This window comes from Meleagris gallopavo, chromosome 1 (genome assembly GCF_000146605.3).
Source record: "Meleagris gallopavo isolate NT-WF06-2002-E0010 breed Aviagen turkey brand Nicholas breeding stock chromosome 1, Turkey_5.1, whole genome shotgun sequence".
NCBI lineage: Eukaryota > Metazoa > Chordata > Aves > Galliformes > Phasianidae > Meleagris > Meleagris gallopavo.
This window is the reverse complement of record NC_015011.2, coordinates 55,008,792-55,027,270: the sequence shown is the minus strand read 5'-3', so window position 1 is coordinate 55,027,270 and position 18,479 is coordinate 55,008,792. Positions and strand designations below refer to the sequence as shown.

The 18,479-nt window shown below is 35.1% G+C and overlaps 1 protein-coding gene across 2 annotated transcripts; it reads left to right on the top strand.

The window, feature by feature from the left end:
- The first annotated feature begins 6 nt into the window (after positions 1-6).
- Positions 7-17,979, top strand: DRAM1 (DNA damage regulated autophagy modulator 1). 2 transcript variants are annotated; one of them, XM_010713106.1, is made up of 7 exons: positions 7-151; positions 5,884-5,951; positions 7,161-7,303; positions 10,057-10,234; positions 11,262-11,320; positions 13,497-13,589; positions 15,833-17,979. In XM_010713106.1, the coding sequence occupies exons 1-7, from the start codon at positions 21-23 to the stop codon at positions 15,875-15,877; spliced, it is 717 nt and encodes a 238-aa protein (XP_010711408.1). In that variant the 5' UTR covers positions 7-20; the 3' UTR covers positions 15,878-17,979. The 2 variants fall into 2 exon arrangements, with proteins under 2 accessions (XP_010711408.1, XP_010711415.1); XM_010713113.3 differs by lacking the exon at positions 15,833-17,979 and adding an exon at positions 14,577-14,961.
- Positions 17,980-18,479: the final 500 nt, after the last annotated feature.

Sequence of the window (18,479 nt, the reverse complement as noted above, 5' to 3'; positions counted from 1 at the left end):
GGGCAGGGCGGCAGCGGGAGATGCTGTGCTTTATGCCCGGGGTGGCTGTCGTACCCGCGCTGCTTGTCGGTTGGTCCTCGGCCGCCTTCATCATCTCCTATGTGATCGCCGTGCTGGCTGGTCACGTCGAGCCGCTCGTCCCCTACATCAGGTGAGGAAGGTCGGGGTTGCCGGGGCGCTGGGCTCAGCGGGCAGACCCGTGCTTCACATGCGTTGCCTCCTCACATCCTGACCCCTCGGAACCACGGGATCTACGTGCTGGCAGATATGCAAAAAAGGGTCTGGAAGAGGTTTTGGCTGGAGCCGAGGTGTGCTGCTGGCCTGATCCTGGGGAAACTGATGCTGAATGCTCGTACTAAGTTATGTAAATGCAGGGGTTTTTTTCCTTGTTTGTTTGAAAAACTCCAGAACTGGTCCAAAGTGCAACAGGTGATGATGAGACACAACTGGCTTGTTTAGGAAACAAAAGTAGGCATTTTAAAAATTGCACCATAGGAGCAATGTATGTAGAAGACTAACCAGGAGATGAGTGGTTGTCCAGAGAAGGCAATGGAGCTGTGAGGGGTTTGGAGCACAGGTCTGATGAGGAGTGGCTGAGGGAACTGGGGCTGTTTTGTCTGGAGAAAAGAAGCTCAGGGGAAACTATTCTACAATGACCTGAAAGTTTGTGGCGAGGGGGGAGTTGGCCTCTTCTCCAACGTAATAGTGATAGGACAGAGGTAATGGCCTTAAGTTGCACCAGAGAAGGTTCAGATTGGATATTAGGAAACATTTCTTCTTAAAAAGATTGGTGCTTCAGTGGCACAGGCTGCCCAGGGAGGTGGTGGATTCACTGTTCCTGGGTTCCAAAACCGTGTAGATGTGGCACTGAGGGCAGGGGATGGGCTGATGGTTGGACTAGGTAATCTTAATGGTCTTTTCCAACCTAGTTATCCTATGATTCTGTGATTCTATTCTATGACCAGTATGTTCTTTCTAATATCTTGTCTTCAGAAATGTAGTCAGTCTAGATGCTAAATTTTTTTTTTTTTACCATGAAGGTGATCAAACACTGAAACAGGCTTTGCAGCAAGGTGGTTGATGTCGCATGCCCACCGGCATTCAAGAGGTTTTTGGATACTGCTAGTGAAGTGATCAGACTGTCGGACTCAATGATTGTTGTCAATCCCTTCAGTTGATTCCATTCAATTCAATTTTAGATTTATAATAGATGTTAGGGTTAAATTTTTCACTGAGAGGGTGGTGAGGCACTGGCACAGGGTGCCCAGAGAAGTTGTGGATGCCCCGTTCCTGTAGGCACCCAATGCTGGGTTGGCTGGGGCCTTGGGCAACCTGATTTAGTGGTTTGCAACCTTGTCCATGGAAGGTAGTTGGAACTAGACGATCATTGAAGTCCCTTCCAACTCAAGCAATTCTATGATTCTGATTCATTCAATTCCTTTCTATTCTGTTCAATTCCATTCCATCTCATTATCTTAGTCACTGAAGCACAGTTTTGTATAAATCACTGCTTATATATAGTTAATATTTAAATCCAAATAGGGAAATTACTAGCATTTGTCTCTTAACAGAGTAAAGGTGAGACAGAAATCTAAGGATGGTTTTTGATATCTAAAGAAGCTTTTCAATTATATGTTTCAAAGTAAATCTATGTCAAATTTCTTGACAGAATCTATGAACAAATGCAATTTTGTAAGGTCGTTAACCTGAGTTGTACATACACTTAAATTTGCTTGAAAGTTAAGTCTGTGAACATAAGCAAGTTAGATGGTGCAACCCATTGCAACCCACAAGAAAGTTGAGCTTCATTCAAACTGAGCCAAAGAAAATTGAGCTTCATGCTTATGTCATCCTTCTTAAGATCGTCTACTCAAATACAGCTCTTAGAAAGCCTTGTTCCTGTACATGCAAATATCATCTATAGTCCCAACAATCATAGTCAAAGTTCTACTCTCCTCTGATTATATACAGTTTTACTGGCACAAAAAATTTATCCTGTGTTATCCAAGAAAAATAAACCATTTGGTGTAACTGTGTCCACACTCAGTACATGGTTTGTGCTCGGAAAGGTTCTGAGGTTTTATAATAAGAAATTTGACAAATAGTGTTTTGTATTATTGCAGTATATGCCAAGTCCTTGAGTAAAATATGAGCGAATAGGGCATATTTTATGTATAACTGTACTAACAGTTAAGTTTTTGACAGTAAAGACATGGCTTGTGTAATTCTTTTTAAAGTTGCAGATCAAACCAAGAAGTCACAGATGTAAAACTCTGATGAAGGTATCACAACTGACTGCCATAGTTAATTCCAACATAAGCTGTGTGCAGGTAATACCTAACTGGAAAAAAATGAAACAAAACAGTACAAAAAAAAAAACACCCTAAAACATTCCTATCCGTTAGCTAAGGAATGACTATAAATATCCGTATACCTTTAAAAAAAAAAGCAAACAAGACAGTTAAGACATTTTCAATAAAAAACAAACAAACAAACAAACAAACAAATAAATGCAATATTTCAGGCCATCTGCATTATCTAGCAAAAAACTTTTTTTGACAGAGAGAGATGTTTTGTTTATTTTAATAGCTTTTAATACAACATTTTACTCAGGTTTTACACTGACTGCTGGTGAATTTTAAGTAGTTCTAAAAATGTATGGTCCAGGCATATGATCTTTGTAGAAGGTACACTTGGGAATACTACTATTCTTCCCATGTACTCAGGCCAATATTTATAGTTCATACACTTATTTTGCATATCGTTGCTTTGGGCTGAAAATCTGAATCACGGGATTCAGTGATTAAGTGAAACTTAGTGTGATAAAAAGAAAGAGGAAGAATGTTGCAAGATTTCAGTTGCGCAATGTCTTAAATGAAATTGAGCTTGCATGGGGAAATTCCTGTTGGACAAAGGAGAGAAGTATTGACAATTTTCAGTTCAACTTTTCTCAAATTCTTTAGATTCTTAAGTAATCTATGCATGCCTTCAGGTAACTTGTTCACTGTATTTGTTAATCATGTGACAGCTGCCTCAGTGAGAGGAAGACCACATTTACACTTGCCATTGAAACTGTGCCAATGTCAGAATATAGTCTTCCTATCTTGAAATGTAAGTCTTCAGTTTGGAGTGAAATAGCTTATGATGTCTATACAGAAAATCTGATGATGATGATGATGAGTCTTTTGGGCCTAAAATATTTCTTCCCCTTCTGCTCTACTTGCTCTTCTTTTAAGTTTTTAGAAGACTGCTGGACTTGGAAGAATTTGCTACATGAGCTGGTGATTCAAATACTGTCATTTTCATACTACATTTCTCATTTGTCCATGACTTGCTCACCTGTGCACAATTGCAAATAAATGAGCACAAGTTTTTGTTTCACATGTGCCTTTTTCTTTCTTCCTTTTCTTTACAAGACAGTTACTGTCACTGAATAATTTTACATTTTTTATTCCAAAGTGACAGACCAGAATTAAAACAAAAATATATCTAAGTATTCATTTAGTCTTAGGAATATTTTTAGTTGAAAATAGGGCAATAGGAAGATATACACTTTCTAAATATATTGTAGATACGATATAATATTCTCGATATGAAGTAACTTGAAAGCATACTTCTAAAATCATTGAGTTTAAAAGACTACAATAGCAAAATTCACCAGCTATAAGGATTTTGCTTAAGAAAAGTTTTAATTAAAAAAATGACTGGAGATCTGTGCAGTTTCAGCTTATTTGGATTGCTCTTGTGGTTAAGTGTTCCAAGAAATTCAAATGGTTGCTTTCTTTACATGTTCCAATTCCATTCTCTTCTCACCTACACCCTTCAGAAGCTTTGAAGTGATCACAATCCTGTACTTAGCATAGAGCAGCCTCTGATTTGCAAAAGTCCTTCAAGGTAGTCACAAGTGGCCCACTGTTTAAATGCAGTTCTCAGTTGTACTTATGAAAACACTCCAGGAAGATGAGGAAAAGATGTGAAGTTCAAGATTAAAAAAACTGGCCAAACAAAGCAAAGATTAAGATGGTTTTCAGAAGTGTCAAACAACATAATAAGAATCACTGTATTGTTTTCATTAATTCCATACCTAAAAGAAACAACTAATACAGAAGACAAGCTGCAACAAGTCTTCAGGAGGCATTACACCAAGGAAATACGTATGAGTAGCGATTCTTAATGCTTGAGAAGTTATGAAAACTTGTCTAAAAGCTGGAGTGTCCCAAGTCTTCGTTGTCTGAACATTTGGAAGCTGTCACATCAAATGGAATTAAAAGATTGTTTTGTTTTGCATCATCTTGTAATAGAAAAGGGTTCTCCCCACATTCCAAGCTTTCTCCCATTCTTTATAAGTCATATTAGCAGCTGATAACTCAAATACTTTATAAAGTGCAAGGGGATTATTATAATGTAGTTTCATAATACAAATAATATTTTTGTGTGGCCATAATTTTCTGTCTTGAAGTTAACAAAATTGTCAACATCTTTGTTTGAAAGCATTTGTGTATGCAGAGAGAACTTTCTCTTTTGGCTGCTAGAGAGCAGGCGCTCATGATGAGAACTTGTCATTTTGTCTGCATTCAGCGGTAGGTTTTGAAGTTCAGCATGAAAACTAATCCAGCCTCTCTGCTGGAATGAAGAGGATTTAACTTTGTGAAACATACTGAAAATCTCTAGCTAGTACCTACTTGCCTCATCATATACCTGAGAGAAAGTTTCATTCTCAGAGTCTACGTTCAGTTTCCACTGAACTTTGGCATTATCTAAAATCTTCCCTGTGTTTATGAGAGTAGTGTTCCTTGAGTGCCTTTGTTTACAGTACACAACCATCTTAGTACTCATGAGTAAATTACACCACAGCCTCTCAGTAGTGGTGAGTGATTGAAAACTCAGTTCACACCCAAATTATGTAAGGGTTTATGAGCTACCTACTTACTATTGGCTTGACCAATAGAGTCTGATCTAATAGATATTCTCAGCTGGCTGTGTTTTAGACAAATAAAAATAATGCAAAGAGGTGATGGCATTGCTGTATTTTTATTTATGTAGAGCACTCACATAATCTCAAGAATCCTACTTGAGGTGACTTGAACTCTTATCCTCCCAGGAGAATGCCCGTCCTGTAAGGCAAAGGCATTCTCTGGTATGGGTGTTAACTCCTATGTAGGGAAAAAAGGGAAAAGGATTCTGTGATGAAGGTATTCCATTTTCTAGGCAATATATGTCTTCTAAAGATGACATTTCTTATATGAATGTATTTACATGGATATTCTCACACTCACGCTCCATTTCTCTGGCCCAGGGAACTTCTAATTATCCATTATAAGAACAGTTTGCTTCAGCAAAAGAACTTGCAACATCTTGAACTGAAAGTACTCTTAAGCTACATCTACATTACAAAATTAAACAATGCCTAGCAATATTCCCAGGCGTTGGAGCACAACTGCTCTTCTAGGGTACGGTCCTTTGAAACAAGTTAGGAAATTAAGCTCAATTCTCTACATTCTAGAATACTGAATGCCATTAGATAGGTTTATCACAGTGTTAGTTTAGTGGATAAAATATCATTTATGTATTAAGTTATTTAATTTATGATCAAACTATTGCAATCTGACACTATGCATATTGCATACAGAAGAGGAAGGAATACAGTTCAGTTCAGATATTATCCTCAAAATATGTGATTTCTTTCTGAAAACAAAGATTCAGTACTACAAATAGAGCTTAAGCATGCTGCAGGTGACGTTACAGTTTTTATATTCAAACATGATATATATATAACAGCAGTTCAGACAAGCTACATAACTCTTGGGGTTTCATTTGTGCATCTCATTTATGTTTTAAAGATATCAATTAACCTTAAATTTCTTCTTTCTCTTCTTGCTTTAGTGATACTGGAACTAAACCTCCAGAGAGTGGTATCTTTGGCTTTATGATTAATATTTCAGCACTTTTAGGTATGTATAAACTATTTGATCTGAACGCAGTAAAGAAACGTAAACTTGCAAATGTTCTCTGCTTGTATTGGAGTCCATACAAATGTTCAGCAGAAAAAATAATCTGCAATTAAATAACCACTTCATGGTATATCAGTGATAAGGAATTCCCATACAGAGGTCCAGGTGCTTGCCAGCACTGTCACCTTAGTGGCCCTTCTGTCTCTGAAGAGCATTTAATCAATGCAAAGCAGTCGGTGTAACTGGAAATAAGAAGTGGAGGAAAGATGGTGTTAAAAAATGGTGTTAAGGCAACACTTGGCTTCTGTGAAGATGCCCACTCCTCTACTGAATCTGCTTATTTTGAATGAGAAAGTTTGGCAGTTCCTATTTACTTCTAGGGGATGGAAGGTCAATAGCTATATGACTGTGCTTATGGAGTCTGTGATGGACTTCATGCAGAGTAAAATCCCACATTTTACCTTTTCAAAGAGACTCATTCAGTCATACTGTCTAGTTGAATTTCATTAACATCTTAGTACATGAACAGCATTAGGTGATTTAATTTTCTAGCTGTAGATGAAATGTTCTGTGTTATCAAACTGAATTACAGTATTGCTTTTTTTCATGGAATGTGGTCTACTACTTATTATATGCTACTCAACCACGATCTTCTAAATCAGTGGAGGTTTTTGTCAGGAGTGAACTGCTTATAGGGTCATGTAGGTTGCAATAAAATCTATGTGTAAAGGAGACCCTGTTGTATGAAAGATTAGCCAAAACTGCTTCAAAATTTTGTGAATATTTTCTGAATACAGAGCTAGTTACTTTTTTTTTTTCCTGTGTACAGACTATGAAAATGTATTAATTCTTCAAGGTGTCCATTACTAAAAGATGTAATTCTAGTACAAAATTATGTATCAAACCAGAAGGAATTCTCCCACTTTCATGTTATGGATCTTCTCACTGTAACAGCTATTCCAAATGTGGAAAGCCAGTGTGTGGTATTTCATATGGTATTCAAATTCATAATTTTCTTTAACCAATTTGCAGTTTTTTCTAGATGACATGATATGCAATATTGAGTTTAAGATGTGTAAGAATAGTTGCAAAATTAAAGGCAGTAGTATTTATCACATAATGGTTATAATTTAATTATGTATGTAAATTTGTCATAGAGCAAGAAATATAAGAGATATATGAACATTAAAAAATGTTTCTTATTTTCAGGTGCAATTACGATGTATATCAGATATTTAATAATAGAGAAGCAAAATGAATCATTGCGCTTTGTTAGGTCTTCATGCAACATGTTTTCATTGTGTATTGGATTGACGGGTTGTACTGGAATGGGCATAGTTGCAACTTTTCAGGTATGATCATATTTTCATAACATAAAAAACATAAAATTAAAGGTTTTTTAGCAGTTAAAAATGTAATCAATCTGAATGGTGAATGTTATCCCAGTATGGATATTTGGCAAGAGGAGCAAGAATGTCTTTTTTGTTCCCGGCTTTTTAACAGCTTTAAAACTACAGATTTGGTTTAACCTATGAACCCAATTCTTTTTTTTTTTTTTTTTGTTCATAGCTATGTAGGTAAGGGGCTCAATGTGTGCTTATCCTGTAACATGCCTGTACTAGAAAACAACTTTATATGTATATATTTTTACATATACATTCTGCATCTCAGAGTCAAATCAAGTCTAATTGGCAAGTAGCTTGAGATGTTGACTTTAAATCTTTGGGAACAGCTAAAATATTTCCTTCAAAGGATGGTCTACTTTTAGAAATGTTTTGGTAAAGACTGTTATGCTCATATAATAAACTGACAAGGTATAGAGAAATGGAAAACAGAGATTGTGAGGGGCATCAGCAGCCAATAAAATTTTTGAATGCAATTGACATGCTATTTTCAAACTATAATCTCTCTGTCTCAGACTGCTATCTTGCTATTGTTATTTTTCCTCCAAGCAGTGCACGTAGAAAGCAAATGTTACAGACAATGCATATTATTCTATTTTAATTTATTTATAAGTGACACACACACAAAAAAAATCAGATGCTGGGTAGCAGTGTTGCTGGCCTAAAATATAAAGCATACTCAGCTTTAATAAGGAAAAGCTATATAAGGCATACAAAGTAATTTGGAGAGTAAGGGAAGTAGAAATTCTGCTCTTAATGTTTCAGAAGTTCTTATCTAACCTTTATTGGCTGTCCTTGCCTGTTCATATATTTCCTCCATACTCAAGTATCGTAGTAGAAGTGATTGACATTTCTGGGCATCACTTCATTTTCACTCTTTCCTAAGCAAAATACCTGGTTTATTGAAAAGACTTCAGAAATACTGCTGAAATATGTAAGATGTACACTTACACAAATGTAGTGCTACTTATGATGAGTTTTAAGCAGTATAATTAGCTGCAAGGAAAATTTTTCATGCTTTTGCTGCAAGGTAAGGTATGCTAGGTAAAATGGGATTTTAATGGTATTGCTCTCTGAACACTTAACAGAAGCGAGAATAAGAGTGGTAGAAAACCCTAGCAGTGAATTCTCTAAAAGCAAAAAACACTCCGCAAAAATAAGTTATGGTCATGAATAAGGTGTTTGTTCTCTATTTTAAATAATGAAATGCCTGATGTGGAAATGAAAGACAGTGAAGGGATAGCTTTAAGAATATATTTGGATATAGAAGGAAAAGCTTTGTAGCTCTTAATGAATAAGGCAAAGCAGAAAGTCAGGTCTCAGTAGGTTTGTTTTTGCCTTTTGGACATTAAACACGATTAAAGAGAGATCTCACTGCCTTGGACTAGAAGACTTAGGAGGCTTACCACACCAGATGTAGCAAGATCTCCTACAGTACTGTAGGAGTTATGTGTAATGTGTTTCTTAGAGAAGCTGTGCCTGCTTGAAAGGAGCAAGACTGAGAGCTGTACAAGAAAAGCTCTGCATATTTATAGAGCTGAATGTAAAAGCCAGCAGTAATGCTTTATGCTTTTTATACCAAATACTGTCATTTCTGCTTGGAAGGAAAGAAGTGGGACAGAGGAGAAGAAAGCCCAAGTGTAGATGAGAGACCACTGCAATGCCTCTGTGAGAAACATGCTTTAAAATTTGTCAGAACTTAATACATCACAGAGAGATAGAAGGGAGATAAGTAGAAAAAAGGCATAGAGAAAAAAAATTCAAGCAGAACATGTGAACATAATCCCCATTAAGAGAAAAAGAGAACAGTGGCCACCAGACAGAGAAGATATTAAAATATAAATTTGAAGCTAATTTCTCTGTCTGATGCTGGATTCCAGAGTAGCGTAACTTAGTATTCCTATTTTTTTTTTTTAACATTTAAAATACAACAATTTCTTTGGAATCTCAAAGTGTTTCTTTACAAGATTTTTCACTTGTTTGTGTTTGAAATCAGAGAATATTCTATGTTTAGATTTTTTCCAAAAATACAGGCCACATGTAGTGATATTTTCACTGGTGGAAAATTAATAAAAGTTACTGTTGATGTGCTTAAGAGTAAGAGTAAGAGGGCTGAATAATTCAAGAGATTGACAGTGGAAGATCTTTGTCTCAATAACTTATTTTAGGTAACACTTTTTTTTTTTTTTTAATATATAACCAGTTTTCTGCTGATTCATTTCCCAAGACCCTGTGACTGGCCACTGAAGCGTAGGGGACAAAGCCATAGCAGTCAGGGTTCATATCAGCTGCCATGAAACCTCACTGTTAGTATGGCCGTAAAAATGCAGATTCAACTTTCAACACTAAAGAAAGAGAATGTTCAGCAAAGTAAAGGGAAAAAGGAGGTATAAGAATCTCCTAAGAAAAACACAAGCCAGTTCCTGCCTGTGAAAACAGTAATTGTCAATAATCAACTGCTGAATAGCACTTAAAATTATCTGTGCTTTTTCTGTGCTTGACTTTGACTCTGGACAAGGCTAGCCTACCCCTCTGAGCTACTCTTTCTCCTTTTCTTTCATCTTCTCTATGTAGACTACTTGGAGAAGAGAGTTTCCTGCTGCTTCTACATGCTCAGCATAATGTAGCTATCACCTCAAGGCTCACCGGCTCCTACCATGGTACAAATAAACAACTAACCACTGTATTGATTCTCTTTCCAGGAGCTGTCTGTTCCCAGCGTCCATGACATCGGAGCTTTGGTGGCATTTGGCTGTGGTGTTGTATACATAACGCTTCAATCTATAATCTCTTACAAGTCCTGCCCACAATGGAACACTTATTTTGTGTGTCATATAAGGATGCTCATATCTGTAATATCATGCATTTTTTTCATTCCCAGTATCCTTTATAGTGTATCCCACTGCTTTCCCTTTATGCCTCCACGATCATTCTTTGAAGTTACACCATTGCTAATACAGGATGAAAATGAAGTTACAGTCTTTGCTTAGGACTCTCAAATATTTCCACTATAATAATGCAGATAGCTTGTCAGAACATTATTTATAGCATAAAGTTTAGCTTCAGGGTCATTTTAAAAAGATGTACCAATGCCGTGATGTTCTTTGTGGGATTACACAATAATTCAGATAGGAAGGAACATCAGGAAGTCAGCTAGACCAGCTTCCCCACCTCCTTCATTTATAGAGGGTTGTAGAAGAACTGCAAAAGATAGGGCACCATTTCTACAGAAAATCTAATTCAGACACTCTAAACACTGTTGGCATACGTAAGATTTCCTTCAAGCCTAAGCAGATGCTTTAGTTCATGTTTGCTGGCATTTGGCTTAACTACATGCTTCCTAAAGACACACTCAATGCACTTCCTGGATTTTGCCACAGCTTGCTGAAATTAGAGTAATTCCATTTGTTTTATTAGATTTTAAGTGATCTTCCAGTGTTAAAACTGGTAGCAGCAGATTATCATGTCATCCAGCTACAGACTGCTTTTGTTTTCAGCAGCTGTAAAGTGAGAGAAAATTATACAAATGTATCAAGGTTCTTATTGTGGACCTATGGAAAATGAGCTCATTTCCTTTCCAACATTACCAGGCTCTGTTGCCACAGTCTTCAGTCATCAATTTGAGCTATGCTTTGGAATGTCTCCCCATACTCTCAGTGCTTTGGAAGAACTCCACAAGACCTTCGTTTGTTTAGAAATATGTTCTGATTGCTAGCATTCGTTCCCTTTTAATAACACACTTTATTTACTGTCTTAAAATTTTGATGTGGTATTCTGGTTGTTCAGGCTCTCTTGTATTAGAGAACGGGGAAATAGAAGGGGGAAAATGGAATCTATTTTTATAAGCAGACATTCTTGCTATCACTCATTAACTTTTATAGTTTCCTTTACGCTGTTTTTTCCCCAGTGATTGTGTTTGCTTCAAGAATTTCCATGACAAAAATTGATTGGACTCCAAGTGAAAAGGTAAAATTCCATTAGGAAGCCAACTTACTCAGTTTCATACTATTTGCAGAATTCTGTTATGTTTGTCTAAAAGTGTATAGCATTACACACTCCTCAGAGACTTTGAAGAGTACATTCTTACGAACAGAAGGTCACTGGTTTTTTATTTTTGTTAGTTTACTGTTATTTCTTCATTAGCAAATTGTGGCTGGTTAAAATCACGGATGGGTAAAACTGAAGACAGTTAGACTTTCGTTTTAACTAGGCACTAGAAATTTACCAGTAGAACAAAGAGTAAAAAACAAATGTTCTGGTAATGACTTGTTCTACTTCCTTCTGTGGTCACAGTTCTTGAAAATGAATGTCATACATGGAACAAAGGCGAACCAATTTGATTCTGATGTTTTCAAGTTTTTTTGCTGCATTTCTTTTCTCAGTTTTTGCTATCGTTCCTTATTAGTTAATCTTTACTAGCATGGTAAACACTAGGGGGTTGAGGTAAGACATACTCAAGTAAGTATCAGGTATTTGAGTGGTTTTGGGTGTTATCAGAATGATTATGAAGGGCAAGTTTTATTTTTGGGCAAACTTTCCCACATGGAGATATTCCAAAACCAAGTTAAATAATACACTGAGTTTATCCAGCTTCAAGTGTTTAATGAAAGCAAATTTGGTAACTGTATTTCAACAGTAAGCATTTGATAAATGTATTTCTAAAGTTAGATAATCTTAGTAATAACTACCTCTTGAGGTTTGTTTTGTTGTTTTTATTTTTTTAATTGAAATGAAAAAATGTTTTTATTGAAAGATGGCATACTTGTTGACGGCGCATAAAGAAACACTTCTCATTCTGTTTGTGTCATATTATATAGGACTTTCCATGATAAGGAGCAGTCATACAATGGTTGCCATCCATTTTAAAACACTGTGAGAATTTCCTGTAAGGGATAGTACTACTGAACTCAGTGATTCTGAGTAAAAGTTTTGAATATGGGCACTTTGATATTCTTTACATATGAACATATATTTTTCAGGTGACAATTATGTGTTGATCTTGTGCTAACTGTAATTTTCTTATCTATTTATATATTATAGATACATTATACATTTCCATAGTTATGCACAAGACATATTTAAACTGTATACATCCTAATGGGATGTATACAGTCTTGATAAATATACTTACTATTTGCTACAAATGAAATCTGTATTAACTTTTATACAATAAGTCATTAGGATGATGAGTTCTAAGTCTTAGAATATTTTTTGAATTTATGAATGTTTCTCATTTAACAATATCTATCTTTATAAAGACCTGAACTAACTACATGTGATTTTACACACGAAATCAGATTTCATTTCCCTTTGAAATAAAATAGCATAAAATTTGGTGACAATGCTAGCTATTCATAAAACAAGCACAGTGGATTCTTTGATGGAAAAGAAACACACTTAAATTTACTGAGTATAAGTTGTTTAAAAGATTGTTAGGTTTGTTACTGCTTTTATTTTTTCTTTAATATTACAGTGATATAGGCTCATATAGTATGTATTTGAATGTATCTTTATGTATTTAAATAGTACTGTTCTGTTTAATTATTGTAAAGTTGGAGCTCCTAAATAAAAGTCCAGGATCCTATTATATAAGCTTGGAACACTCCAAGTGATTTATCATTTGAAGCACATGGATTCCTTTCTCAACTCATACACTGTCTTTTAGAGATTACTCTTTTCAAAGCCTCAGAGCACTAAGCTTCTGACAGATTTGCTGTGAACTCCCAGCACCATACTACCTGGTGGCACTGTAAGACTAATCTGTGGCCTGGAATAAAACCTTTTCAACATTCATCATCAGACTTTACAGATTTAGAAGATGTCTTATATGCAAAAAAATAATAAAAACCGTTCTCATACTGCAGACAAAAAATGGGAGTAGAAAGGTGTTTGTAACTGATCAGGATTTGTTTACACATACTTCGTAAAGTTTCATATTATTATGAATCTCCTTTTCTTATGCCAAATAATAAGAAAAGTTTAATGGCAAAATTTAAGTAGTCCCTCTTACTTTAAAATATTGTATATTTCTGCCATGTACATCAATGAGAATTTCTATTCTCAAGCTTATTTTTATAACATTCCACAGTTATTTTTTTAGCTGTTTTTTTCTGAAAATTTATTTTGTGCCTCATTCCATCAGGATTATACTTACCATTTCATGAGTGCAATCTGTGAATGGACAGTGGCCTTTGGTTTCATCTTCTTCTTCTTAACATTCATTAAAGATTTTCAGGTTAGTATCTGCATCTTTTATCAGTGACTGAAAACTACGAATTGAGTAACAAATGCAATAGAAAATTGCTACTCTTTATCTGAGCTAGAAATATCAAAGCGATACAAACAAATTTTTTCAGAGAAACCATTTCTGCCTACCTCATGAATATATTTTCCTCTGTTTTTTAAAACAAAAAATAGTGTTATAAATCAGTTTAATAGATGCTTGGTCTTGAAAATGTCTCAATAAATGCATATCTGTATTTAATAATGGCTTTGTAGAAAGACACCCTTAAAAGAGAATATAACACCAAAACAAATGCTGCAACTCAAACTGCATTTCTTTCTACATGAGGTATTTTATACAATAATATACTTTATTTCAAATGTAGCTGTTTCACTTATTTCCATAAATTACATATTTTGATACCTGTTCCCTCATAATGTGTAAAATATCAAGTACATTTTGAATAGTACTAACATGAAAACATTTTGTTTTGGGTAGCTGGAGTGACTTCAGTTTCTGGTGATTCATCAAACATGGCTATAAGAAGAGAAAATATTAGATGAGTTAAAAAGAAAACACTTTTATGTGACTTGAGATTAGTTTCTTCAGCTTACTCATCCCACATTTTGTTGCTTACCCACTATGTTTTAGCTGCAGTTTCATGGGGTTTTGATTCAGGGATTGCAGGGATCTTAAGTGCTAAAAATATGAACATGTGAGGCTTAATTTCAGCAGAAGAACTTGTAAAAAAAAATCAAAAAACACTGCTCATGGTAAGTGCCTATTGAAGATGCCACTGTACATGTTAGGAAGATCATTGTTTCCTTGCCCATCTCAGAGTTCTGGATATTTGATTTCTCCATAACATAGCTGCATCATTTAAAGATAGAAAAGACAGAGAAATGCTGTTTTGTACCATAAGTAAGAACTAAATCACTGTGGACACTGTATCTTATATGTAGGTCTTTCACAAATACCATTCTCTCACACAATTCCCAGAAAGTTCAAAACTATAGATCCAAACACTTGCGTAACTGAAGAACTACTTGGGATCACATATGTGAGCCAACTGGTGCTGCTATAAATTGCTGGAAACTGTAACCAGAACTTTTGGAGATGGGGAGGTAAGGAAAATAGTGGGAGCTCTCGAAGTCATAAAACTGAAGCTTGACATGAGATCACATAAAATTTTGTAATTAGCATAACTTGCTTTTTCACTTACATGCTTGCTAAGCATGAGAATAGTTAACACATATGTGGTTTATCCATATATAATCTGTACTTAACTTTCATGAGCATATGCGAAAATCAATTTTCAGCTAAGGATGAGAGTGGTGAGGTGCTGGAACAGGCTGCCCAGAGAGGTTGTGGATGCCCCGTCCCTGGAGGTGTTCAAGGCCAGGTTGGACGGGGCCCTGGGCAGCCTGGGCTCGTATGAAATGGGGAGGTTGATGGCCCTGCATGTGGCAGGGGGGTTGGAGATTCATGATCCTTGAGGTCCCTTCCCAACCCAAGTCATTCTGTGATTCTGTGATTCTGTGACTAATAATGCTGAATAGACTATGACTGCAGGGTTTTCCCGTATTAAAATGAAGTCAAGATTATGCTGAAATAAATGTATTGAAAAAAATGTAATTGATCAAAATTGCAGAATTAATTATATTAAAGGCTGTAATTGCCTTCCAAAACTGACAAAAAATATTCAAGTACCATCATCAAATTTACCACTTGTCTTCTCTTGTATTTACTGCCAGTCCACCACGGTTTGATGATTAGATTTCTGACAGCATTGATTTTACCAATGAAGTCATACCTTGGAGATACACATTTGCAGTCAGTACTGTAGTACTCAGAGAATAACTTAGTGGCTCTCCTTCAAATCACAAAATTCAAACACTGAAAGTTTAACTAAATATAACATGATCTCAATAAATAAAAGACTAAATAAAACGTATGTATTTTAACTTACAGGCTATAAAATAACATGGCATATAGTGTCAATGTTTGACAAATACTTTTTTTTATTGCATTCTCTTTTTTTGTCTTAATCAGTGCCAAAGAAAGACAAACTATTAATCCAGGAAACGAAACACCAGACTACAAGAAAAATAATCGTTCTTTATTTTTAAATATTTCTCACAGTACATATTACATTAAAATATGTATTTTGTTCTTATAATTCCTTGTATTCCTTGTATATCACAGAACTGTAAAATTAATTAATCTTAAGCTGATCTGTTTTATTTTTCTTTTAGAGAGTTACTTTAAGGATATCAACAGAAATACACGAAGATTCCTGATAGCAGAGAACGCTGTATTTTGCATTGATGAATATTTTATGTTTCTTTTTATTATGGAAAACATTGCAGAGGAGCAGGGATTTAAATTCTATGAAGAACCCACACCATTAATTCTGCAACATCTTCAAAAGCATCCACCAAAACATTTTAAATACTAGCAGCAATATTCCTGCTCCCTTTTTGCATTATGTTGTAATTTTTATATTGTTTTGTATATACAAAATACTGCAATAGAAGTAAACTATAGAAACATTTAAAAGATGTGGACTTCCTCAGCTATTCCCTTCTGGGCAGAGCCATAGTTTTTTCATTTGTTAAAGTCTGATAAGTTGCACTGGTTTTAAACTTGAGAAAATACAACCTGGAAATAGTTTGAAAAGTTCAAAGCCAATGGACAACACTAAATCTGAACTCCTACTCTTAAGTTGCAAGGACTGTGGAGGAAGCAAAAGCTGGCATCTTTGTTTCAAGATTTGGTATTTGCAGTTAGTTGACTGGAACACTATACTACAAGTTTTTGATGGTGGACACAAATCGTAGAAGTTTTAGCTATATTGCTTGAAAAATGTTTTCTAATCATCTCTGCACAATATACATCGTAAAAGTCTATTCCCTTTTTCCCCTTTTATGCATTGCTGGCCACAGGAAGCTCAAAACTAAAGTGGAATGGGAAGGAAATTTACATTTATGTAAGATGTACTAAAAAGAAATCACACTGCTGTTTGGTTAATACAGAGCAGAAGTTTTTCAGTCTTTGTTTTAATCTACAATGATGGTCTCCAAAAAGTTATTGAGAATGAATGGAAAACAAGAAGAGGCACCAATAGTTTTCATGTATTCAATTATAAGCACATGAGTGTGATATACGTAAAGAAATAAAAAAAATAATCCTGGGGAGCTTCTGTGGTTAAGATACGGCATATTTTATTAATGCACTCCTGTAATGAAGTACTCGGAAAGGACATAACTGAGCAGTCACACATTACCAAGTATCTGAAGGCAAAATGTTCTTTCATGCGCTGATTCACTACCTCCACTTAACGCATTAACCTCTTGGCTACCAATCAAATTCTGTGAAAATTATATTAGGTGTGGTGTATCACCCTTTTTTTTTTTTTTTCAGAAATATTGATGATTTTCAATTGTTAATTTTCCACGAGATAAAAAAAATGTTAATTTTGGAGAGTGATGCCTTAAGACTAGTCTTCTGTTGGCATTTCCTTTAATGGGTATTTTAAACTGTAATAAATTCATCTGTTTCACAACTTAAAAGCATCCATGTTTTCTTAATAAGCTATTCCAAATAATAATATTAAAAATGTTTTCCTCTGACAGTTTTGATTTCTACAATTTTCAAGTTAGCCCGCAGAGGTCTATAGTTACGATCATACTGAAAGTAAAATCTAGTGTAGATCAGATGCAAGACTTAATGTTTTGTGTGTTAAGGGGCACATATTCCTTGGTCTAAAGATCAGAAATACTCATCAGAAACTGTATACCAACCATGAAATGACATCCTGTTATTTTCAAAGGCCAAGTTAAGTCTATATTTCATGTTCTCACTAAAATATATGAAATACTATTGGTGATAAGTGGATGGTTGGACTGGAATCTTGTAGATCTTTTCCAACCTGGGTGATTCTAGATTCTATGATTCTATGATATTGTATAGTGAATTGTTCTTTGGCTTTTTATTCCTAGTTCTCTCAAACTAAAGTATAAGAAACTTGAAAATATTTCAAATGAGATCTGATGTCATCAGTTTACGAAACTCTGTAAGTGGACAAAAGATATCATGCTAACTTGAAGTTCAGCCTTTAGTAAAGTTTAACACGTTTTTACAGTGAATTCACTTATACAAGAAAATAGTTTCTTTGGGCTTTATTGACTCAAGTAAGAATCACTACAATATTATACAATTTTTAAGGCACAGAGGCAGCAAACACTGAAGAAAACTGAAAACTTTCAATAATTCCCAACACAAGGCTCCTGAAATGAGTTCTTGCTTACTTAATCTCTTGTACCCCATCCTCCTCAAAATAATTTTAACCAATCTGTCAACTTTTACAGTGCCTACAGTCTCCTGAGAAGGAAAAAAAAAACAAACCCAAAAAACAAACCACATCCATTTCAGAGTAAGCAGGATACATATATATGTATGTATATATATATAAAAAATCTTTTTTTTTTTGCTAAAATCAAAATTAATGCACTAATGTAGTTTAATAAAATCCTTCCAGTTTTTCTGAGCCTTATTGTGCTATCTTATATGAGTTACAGCCATGCTCAAAGGAATACATCAACAAGAATTTACTCTTCATTTAATTCATTAGGCCAGAGGTGTCAACATGCAGGTTGTCAACCTTTTCATCTGTGCAGTGAATGACTACTGAAAATACTTTGATTATTCTCTGAGTCCAGGCATGTTTTTATCCCAGATCCCATGTATTTTTCAGTTGCAGTGTGAGTTCATATGTTACAAGCAATTCAAAGAATTTTCTTCTATCAAATTGTACCATGACTCTTGTTGAGTAATGCCATTTAATTTGTTACAAATGATCTCTAGAGGTTCATACCGATAATGTCATAGCATACTTCTGTT

Bases quoted from the DNA above. Each gene is read 5' to 3' on its own strand.
- DRAM1 (XM_010713106.1), top strand. From the start codon at position 21: ATGCTGTGCTTTATGCCCGGGGTGGCTGTCGTACCCGCGCTGCTTGTC. The intron at 152-5,883 runs GTGAGGAAGGTC...TTCTTGCTTTAG, and splicing joins CCGCTCGTCCCCTACATCAG to TGATACTGGAACTAAACCTC. The intron at 7,304-10,056 runs GTATGATCATAT...TTCTCTTTCCAG, and splicing joins GCATAGTTGCAACTTTTCAG to GAGCTGTCTGTTCCCAGCGT.